The sequence below is a fragment of the Mandrillus leucophaeus genome, unplaced genomic scaffold, assembly GCF_000951045.1.
Source record: "Mandrillus leucophaeus isolate KB7577 unplaced genomic scaffold, Mleu.le_1.0 Scaffold1039, whole genome shotgun sequence".
In the NCBI taxonomy this organism is placed as follows: domain Eukaryota; kingdom Metazoa; phylum Chordata; class Mammalia; order Primates; family Cercopithecidae; genus Mandrillus; species Mandrillus leucophaeus.
In genome coordinates this window covers 361,660-371,303 of record NW_012098532.1, presented here as the reverse complement: position 1 = coordinate 371,303, position 9,644 = coordinate 361,660, and the positions used below count along the sequence as shown (strand labels likewise).

Here is a 9,644-nt window from a genome sequence, read left to right as displayed (position 1 = left end):
TTTGGTATTTTTAGTAGAGACGGAGTTTCACCATATTGGCCAGGATGTTCTTGATCTCCTAACCTTGTGATCCGCCTGCCTCGGCCTCCCAAAGTGCTGGAATTACAGGCGTGAGCTACCGCGCCCTGCCAATGTAAACCTTTCTTAGCTCATGGGCTATGCAAAGCCTTAGGCTGACCCCTGATCCAGACTGTCTTCTGGGACAAGCATTTCTGTGAACTGCCCCATTTGATAACTGAGTTGTGCAGTAGCTGATGTGGTTTATTGCCTTCCCATCTACTGCATTGTCAGACCAGTCTGACTGCACAGGGGCAAGTGGAGGGGGGCTGCATATGCCAACCATTACTCTTCAATCGAGTGTCCTTTATGAGCTCGCTCTCTCTCTCTCTCTCACTGACTACCTCAGTGTAGAAACCCTCATTTTTTTCCCCAGACCTATGCTTGTTACCCAATGTGCCTCTGCTTCCCTCGGTTTAGGGTAAACTGGAAGGAGAGAATTTCTGAGTTCTCTTACTTATTTTGTTCCATAACTTCTCCCCCAAATATGTGGTTGGGGACCCCCACCCTGGTCCACCCTGTCCTGCCTTATACTAGTATCATGAGTTTAGGGCTATCGTTGGAAAGTCTGGCAGCCCAGGCCGTAGGATTCCAGTTCAGCCTACGATTTCCTAGGGAAATCACCAGGTTCCAAAGGCTGGTTTTTAAACCTGGAATATCCATGTATCCATTTCCTAATGCAGTTTTGACCTGTTCTGGACAGAGCACTCAGCCCTAGCGAGAAAACCAATGAGGTGCAGAAGATATTCTGTGCCCACAGTTTTTCCCTGCCTTCTGGACCCTCGGCCCCTGGGATGGGCTCCTTGGGATTGCCCATGCAACAACACAGCCACGAGACATTCAGCACACCACCTCCTCCTGTGTTTTGAACCTCTAAATGGATTCTGTCCTAAAGCTTCTTCACGTCTCTCTCCATCCTGTTCCCATCTCCAACTCTCATGCTTCTTGGGAGTCTGAAGCTCAGATTCACATTTTCACATTTTCTCATATAAACGTTGTGGTTATAGAATGGATGACATGTATGTGTCTGTGTGAGTTTGGGTTCTCAACCTGGACTGTGAGGGCTAATAAATTCCCAAATCACACCATACATGTGCACATGCACGCACGCGCGCGCGCGCACACACACACACACACACACACACACACACACACACAGTCCAGCACCCTCATCGGTTCTCTGGCTTAGGTCCAGATCTGATGAGACTGGTCAAGAAAGGGATGGTGGGGGCTCCTGAAGCATTTGCCCTTTCTTGCCTCTTGAAACTTTCTTTCCACTGGCAATTCAAAACAGGCCGACATACAGAGGGCTAGCACTCTAATTTGATGTTGACTCAGTCATTCAGACCTAGCTCTCAGGCTGCAGCTTTTCCTAGCGCAGCAAATTGCTTCTTAAAATCTTTAGCTTGATTTCTGTCATTTGAGCCCAGGGATCTACCCACTTACTGAAATCTAAATTTTTGAAAATCAGTGATGCAAATAATTTTCAGGATTTCCCTATTTAAAAGCATCCATGAAACAGTTCCTTTATGCCTTCTGTTTAGGATTTCCAGAATTAGGAAGGGAAACCAGGCTTGTGCCTTGGATCCAAAAGCAGCAAAAATACTACATTTGCCAAAAACAAACTGAGGAATCAGCATTGGCCAGTCCTAGTATGCAGTCAGGAGGTGGACTTTTGTTAAGTTAGCCCTTACCATTTAGTACTTACTGAGTGCCAACAATGCACTTAGAAAAATAAGGGAGACAAGAATTTACAGACCAATACCATAAACTGGAAGGTACAGGTAAGACACATCTCCTAGAGCTGAGAATGTGTCCCTAACATTTCAAGAAGCAGCAGAAAGTAGGAGAGATCACGATCCCAGTCTTTTTAGGATTTCAACACAAAATGGAAGGGAGCCCTCTGTGGAGTGACATTACAAAGGGTTTTTCTTGTCTTTCTCTAAAATGAAAAATAAAAATAAAAAAAAGGCATTCCTTACTGGCTTGCTACCAGCAATTGAACTGTATTCTTTATATAGCTAGAGCTGTTTGTGTCTTCTTAAAATAAACTTTTTCTGTTAAAATCATTTTCTGTTTCACCCTCTGGTTTTCATTGTAGCAATGATACCTTTATTCAGACACTCCGCCCAGTTTGTGAACATGTTTAACCATCCACACGAGTATGGGGCCCACACGCATTGGATTTGATGCTCACGAACCTGAGAGCTCAAAACAGCTATGTGGCACAGAATGTCTTGCAGAAACCTGGCCCACTGAGCCATGGGCCTAAAGGCAGGTAACCCATGTTCTGGGACTTCATTTCTGGGATTCGAGTCCAGCCGTTCCTGGAGTCAACAAGGGGGAGTGGGCAGCCATCACCAGGCCCCTGAGGGGAGGAGGCAGCCTTAGCAACTATCCCCAGGGCAAAAACTCCCTCTCTGTTCTCTAGCTTAATAAAGTCACCCAGCAAGGCAGACCAGAGTGAGTCTGGGCTGGGAGCAAAAAATCCCAGACCAAATGTGGTCCAGATCATTTCCATCCCTCAAGAAGGGTATGGTCCCACCATGCAGATGGTGACAGCCATATTTGAGAGTCAAATCTCATCAAAAGAAGAAAGGAACTTTGTTATCTATTCCCAACTGTCCCAGGCCTCTAAGGCTGAGGCCCTTGTAGCCAGCATCCCTGTCTCCCCAGGCCCCTGACACCACCGGGCTGCTCTTCCAAAAGATAGACCAGAACTGGAAATAGCCAGAAAACCTACAAGGGAAGGGAGAGGGGCCAGGGCCACCCTCAGACAATAGTGTGTGTTTAAGTTGGAGATAAAGGTCAGAAAAGGAAGCTAGCTTGAGGTGGGCCTCATGGCAAGCAGTCCCTTGGTAGAACCCTGCAGTTCAGGGTCTGGTGTTCACTCCAGCAGGTTCAGAACTCCTTTGTACCTGTCTTAGTTCATTTTCTGTTGCTATAACAGAATACCATAGACTGAGTAATTAATAAAGAAAAGAAATTCACTTATTTCTTACAGTTCTGGAGGCTGAAAAGTCCAAGGACATGTTTCTGGCATCTGGAGAGGGCCTTCTTACTGAGTCATAACAGAGTGTGGGACATCACATGGCAAGAGAGCAAGAGCATGCCATCCTAGGTCTCTCTTCCTCCTATAAAGCCACCAGTTCATCATGCCCGCCCCCCTCCCACCACCACCACCGATGACCAACACACAAATTTTGAAGGACACATTCAAACCACAGCAGTGCCACACCACCATACGCTGATGAAACTTTTAAGGGTTTACTCACACTAACCAAACTCACAAGACAGGTCCTGGTATGTTAATTAACAGAAGAGAGAATATACCTCTCAAACAAAGGTCATAAACAGGAGGGCTGCAGGCTGAATTGAATTCACATACATTGTCTAGAGTACACAGTGCTGTTTGTCAATTTTTAAAAATTTAGGGGGCCGGGCGCGGTGGCTTATGCCTGTAATCCCAGCACTTTGTGAGGCCAAGGCAGTTGGATCACCTGAGGTCAGGAGTTCGAGATCAGCCTGACCAACAAGATGAAACCCCATCTCTACTAAAAATATAAAACTTAGCCGGGTGTGGTGGCAGGCACCTGTAGTCCCAGCTACTCGGGAGGCTGAGAGAGGAGAATTGCTTGAACCCGGGAGGCGGAGGTTGCAGTGAGCTGAGATCGCACCACAGCACTCCAGCCTGGGCAACAAAGCAAGACTCTGTCTCAAAAAAAAAAAAAAAATTTAAATGGAGCACAGTCTCTCCAATTTACCTCCCACCACTCCCTGTTGCGTCAAACCTAACCAGCTTCATTCCCTTATAGTATCTGTCAGGTCCCTGAAGGCATATGAGTTTTTGACCCTTACATTAAGTTGTCATCACAGGTTGAAGTCCCCAGGAAGCACACTCTTAGATGGAGTTTACTGTGTAGGATGTTTACTAGTGCCCAGGGATCAACACCTGTGGAAGAGAAAGGAAGGAAACAAGATTAGACAGGAGGCAGCTGGGCAAAGTGGCTCACACCTGTAATCAATCCCAGCACTTTGGGAGGCCGAGGCAGGCGAATCACCTGAGGTCAGGAGTTCAAGACCAGCCTGGACAACATGGCGAAACCCCATCTCTACTAAAAATACAAAAATTAGCCAGATGTGGTGGTGTGCACCTGTAGTCCCAGCTACTCGAGAGGCTGAGGTATGAGAACTGAACCTGGGAGGCAGAGGTTGCAGTAAACCAAGATTGCACCACTGTACTACAGCCTGGGTGACTCAGCAAGACTCCATCTCAAAAAAAAAAAAAAAAAAATAGGAGGAGAAAAGAGCAGCAATGCAGGTGTTAAAAAGCTTCTGCTCACTCAGGTGCTGGCTCTGGCATTCACATGACCTGTCCGTTGTCCTACATTGGGCCAAAGGGCAGGCCTTCATATCCCCGCTTCAATAAGTCACTGGCTCTGGGCCACGCCATGAAGGGCTTGACCTTGGGTGAGATGTCTGTCTCAAGCTGAGGCAATCCCTGAAGGAACTGATGGCTGAAGAAGGCTCTTGGCTGACAGCACTTTTAGCAGCTGGCAGTAAATCCTTCCTTGAAGGGGGATCTCGGTGACACAGTTCTGTGTCCATCACAGGTGTCTTTCTCCCATGAATAGTGCAGGCAAAACACTTACAAATCCTTATTCTGATTCCACCCCCACCTTTCTTTTTTTGAGGCAGGGTCTTGCTCTGTTACCCAAACTGGAATGCGGTGGCACAATCACGGCTCACTGCAACCTCGAACTTCTGGGCTCAAGCAATCCTCTCTCTTCAGCTTCCTGAATAGCTGGGACCATAGGCATGCACCACTACACCTGGCTAATTTTTAAATTGTTTTGTAGAGACAGTCTCGCTATATTGCACAGGCTGGTCTCAAACTCCTCGGCCCAAGTGATCCTCCTGCCTCAGCCTCCCAACGTGCTAAGATTACAGGCGTAAGCCACCACGCCCATCCCAATTCCCTCCCCCACTCCTTACTTAAGACCAATTACACTTCATTTTATTAGGTTTATAACTTTCTTCAATGTCACCATCTTAGGACACATGCTAGTAGACTTTAAATAGACTTCAGTGTTTCATAAGCCTCATTAGTGCCCATTAATAAACTCTCTCCAAGGACATGTTGTGTCACATATGCAAATGGCTAAATCAATCCATCATAAAATACCATGAATAAAATGTCGCTACCATCTATCAGGCACCCACAATGGGCCAGGCATTGTGTGCTCCTCCATCCATTTGTTTTATGCTTCCATTCAACAAATGTCTAATGAGCTCCTACAACATGCTGGGTGGCGCATTAGGATCTGAGGGTAGAGTAGTGACTGAGGGAGGCACAATGCCTGCCCTTATGGAGTTTACCATCCAGTGGAGCCACTGCTGAGACCAATTCATACAGCATCCCTGGGAACCAGGACCAATGGACCTCATGTTTCTGTTATCTAAAGGTCACTACCCTGGCTATGAACTCCTCTGGTCAGCACTTACTTCATACTCTGCTCTGCTACCTAATCTTCCCTGCTCCTCTTCCTCCCACCGTTTTCAACTGTGGCTTCCTGGAACCCCAATTCCAGGGTATCTTAGTCCATTTTGTGTTGATAGAATATATGAGACTGGGTAATTTATAAAGAAAGGAAGTTTCTTTAGCTCACGGTTCTGCAGGCTGAGAAATTCAAGGAAATGGTCTTGGCTTCTAGCAAGGGCTTTTGTGCTGTGTCACAACATGATGAAGAAGGTCCAAGGGGAAGTGGATATGTGCAAAGAAGAGAAAACCTGAGGGGCATCCCGGCTTTATAACAACACACTGTCACAAGAACGGATTCATTCCTGAGAGAACTCATCCAGTCTCACCAGAGTGAGAACTTGCTACCACCAGATCAGCACTAAGCCATTCATGATGGAGCTGCTCCCATGACTCAAACACCTCCCACTAGCCCCACCTCCCAACATTTGGGGATCAAATTTCAACATGAGTTTTGGTGCAGACAAACAAACTACATCTAAATCATAATATTTCAACCCTGGGCTCCCCAAAACTAGTGTCCTTCTCACATACAACCTACAATCATTCTATCCCAATAGCCCCAAAAGTCTTAACTTGTTCCAGCACCAACATAAAAGTCCAGTCTCATCTGAGACTCAAGGCAAGTTCCTAACAGCTATAAGTCTGTAAAATAAAAAATCAAGTTATTGGCCAGGCACGGTGGCTCACGCCTGTAATCCCAGCATTTTGGGAGGCCGAGGCGGATGGATCACAAGGCCAGGAGATCAAGACCATCCTGGCTAACATGGTGAAACCCCGTCTCTACTAAAAATACAAAACAAAATTAGCCTGGTGTAGTGGTGGGCACTTGTAGTCCCAGCTACTCAGGAGGCTGAGGTAGCAGAATGGCATAAACCCAGGAGGCGGAGCTTGCAGTGAGCCAAGATTGCACCACTGCACTCCAGCCTGGGCAACAGAGCAAGACTCCATCTCAACAACAACAAAAAAATCAAGTTATTTACCTCCAAGATACAATGGTTGTACAAGCATTGGGCAAACACACCCATTCCAAAAGAGAGAAATCGGACCCAAAAAGGGGGGTAACAGGCCCATACAAGTTCAAAATCCAGCAGGGCAGATATTAAATCTTAAAGCTCCAAACTAATCTTTTACTCCATGTACCACTTCCGATGTACACTGGTGCAAGGAGTGGGCTCCCAAGGCCTCAAGCAGCCCTGCCCCATGGCTTTGCTGAATACTACCCATGTGGCTGCTCTCACAGATTGGAGTTGAATGCCTGTGGCTTTTCCAGGCTGAGGTTGCACACTGCCAGTGGGTCTATAATTCTGGGGTCCCCATGGCAGCCCTACTCCCATAGGTCCACTAGGCATTGCCTCATGAGCACTTTCTGTGGAGGTTCTGCCCCTGCAGCAGGCTTTTGCATGGGCACCCAGGCTTTCCAATACATCCTCTGAAATCTAGGTGAAAGCTGCCAAGTCTCCATGGCTCTTGCATTCTGGGCTCTCACAGACTTAACACAACATGGAAGCCACCAAGGCTTATGGGTTGCACTCTCTGAAGTGATGGCCCAAGCAGTACCTGGGGCCACTGAGCTTCAGCCAGACTCAGAAACAATGTAGCAGGGATCTGAGGAGCAGTGTCCTGAGGTGGAGCAGGGGCAGCAGTGCTCAGGCCTTACCCCAGAAACCATTCTGTCCTCCTAGGCCTCCAGGCATATGATGGGAAAAGCAGCCTTGAAGATTTCTGAAATGCCTTCAGGGTCTTTTTCCCCATTGTCTTGACTTTAGCACCTGGCTCCTTTTGGTTTCCTGTCCTGAAAATGCTCTTTTCTTCTTTCTGCTGTGTTTCCCTTTTCTCCAGAAATTCACCATAAGCAGTTGGAAGTAACCATGCAGCAGCCTGAACATTTTGCTGCTTAGAAATTTCTTCCACCAGGTATTCTATTAAATTCCATCTTAGATGGAGCAGGGATCTCCTGCCCCTGCCAGTTCAATTCTGTAGTAAGCCTTCCACAGAGCCTTTGGGCATAGATGTAGTTCATCCAAGTTCTTTGTCAATTTAAGACAAGGATGGCCTTTACTCCAGTTTCCAATACGTTGTTCCTCATTTCCATCTGGAACCTCACCAGAATGGCCTTTACTGTCCATATTTCCATCAGCATTCTGGTTGGGACCATTTAACCAATCTCTGAAGGGTTCCAGACCTTCCATAGTGGTCTTGTCTAATAAGCCCTCACCAGAATCTTGTTTTTTCTAGCCTGCTCTTCCAAATTCTTCCAACCTCTGCCCATTACCCATTTCCAAAGCTGCTTCCACATTTTCAGGCATTTCTTATCACTAACACTTTACTTCTCAGTATCAATTTCCTGTCTTAGTCTGTTTTGTGTTGCTATAAAAGAATACTTGAGTTTTTCCGTCCACTCCCCCTCTCCCACCAGCACCACTTCGGCTGCACTGAGCTTGCTCCGAGCTCTGGGCTCCTGCTAATCTAGCACCGCCATTGTCTCCCTTCAGCTGCCATCATGATTATCTACTGGGACCTCATCAACGACAATGAGATGTTCTCCGACAGCAACAAGATCCGGGAGATCACAGACGGGCTGTGCCTGGAGGTGGAGGGGAAGATAGTCAGTAGGACAGAAGGTTACATTTTTGACTTGCTCATTGGTGGAAATGCCTCCGCTGAAGGCCCTGGGGGCAAAGGTACTGAAAGCACAGTAATCACTGGTGTCAATATTGTCATGAATCATCACCCGCCAGAAACAAGCTTCACAAAAGAAGCCTACAATAAGTGCATCAAAGATTACATGAAATCAATCAAAGGCAAACTGGAAGAACAAAGACCAAAAAGAGTAAAACCTTTTATGACAGGGGCTGCAGAACAAATCAAGCACATCCTTGCTAATTTCAAAAACTACGAGAAAACATGAATCCAGATGGTTGCTCTGCGGACTACCATGAGGATGGTGTGACTCAATATATGATTTTCTTTAAGGATGGCTTAGAAATTGAAAAATGTTAACAAATTTGGCAATTACTTTGGATCTATCACCTGTCATCATAACTGGCTTCTGTTTGTCATCCACACAACACAGGACTTAAGACAAATGGGACTGATGTCATCTTGAGCTCTTCATTATTTTGACTGATTTATTTGGAGTGGAGGCATTGTTTTTAAGAAAAACATGTCATGTAGGTTGTCTAAAAAAAAAATGCATTTAAAAAAAAAAAAAAAAAAAAAAAAAAAAAAAAACCTGAGACTGGGTAATTTAGAAAGACAATAGATTTCTTTATCTTGTGGTTCTGTAGGCTGAGAAGTTCAAGGGCATGGCCCTGGTTTTTGGCAAGGGCTTTTGTGCTGTGTCACAACATAGTGGAAAAGGTCAAAGAGAAAGTGGACACGTGCAAAGAGGGGAAAACCTGAGTGGCATCCCAGCTTTATAACAACCCACTGTCGCAGGAACTGATCCATTCTTGAGAGAACTAATCCAGTCTTGTGAGATGGAAAATTCACTCACTCCTGCAAGACTGGCACCAAGCCTTTCATGAAGGATCCACCCCCATGACCCAGACACCTCCCACTAGGACCCACCTTCCAACATTTGGAGATCAAATTTCAACATGAGTTTTGATGGAGACAAATAAACCACATCCAAACCATAGCACAGGGATTGCTAAATACCCCAACAACAGAAATAGAAAGCTCCCCTAAACACCTTCCTTAACTGAGACCTAGCTGTCTCTGGAGAACCCCACTTCTCCTGTAGGCCTTTCCTCAGAGATTCTTTCGCTCCTCCAAATACTTCTGCATCTGGAGATGGAGCGGGCCCCTTCTTTGCTGCCCACTGCACCTTCCAGACCATGACTGCTGTACCTCTCAGGCACTTCCCTTCATTCTATCCTTTTGCCCACCCCCTAGTCTTGCCCAAATCCAAATCACTTCAACATTCATGTGGAAGATCTATCCCACATCCCATGCTTCTTGTTTCTTCGGCCTCCTCACCTCTGTTGGCCTCCCTTTCTGCTCCAGTCACCCACTCTTAGGGCCTCGAGTGGATCTTGCGATG

General features: G+C 46.4%; 1 protein-coding gene across 1 annotated transcript in view; it reads left to right on the top strand.

Moving 5' to 3' along the window:
* The window catches only part of LOC105539168 (TPT1-like protein), a 16,016-nt gene extending 7,216 nt beyond the window's left edge, over positions 1-8,800 (top strand). The window contains exon 2 of the mRNA XM_011979337.1: positions 8,092-8,800. Coding sequence (XP_011834727.1) covers positions 8,100-8,507 — 408 coding nt within the window. The 5' untranslated portion in view covers positions 8,092-8,099 and the 3' untranslated portion in view covers positions 8,508-8,800. The remainder of the gene's footprint in view (positions 1-8,091) is intronic.
* Positions 8,801-9,644: the final 844 nt, after the last annotated feature.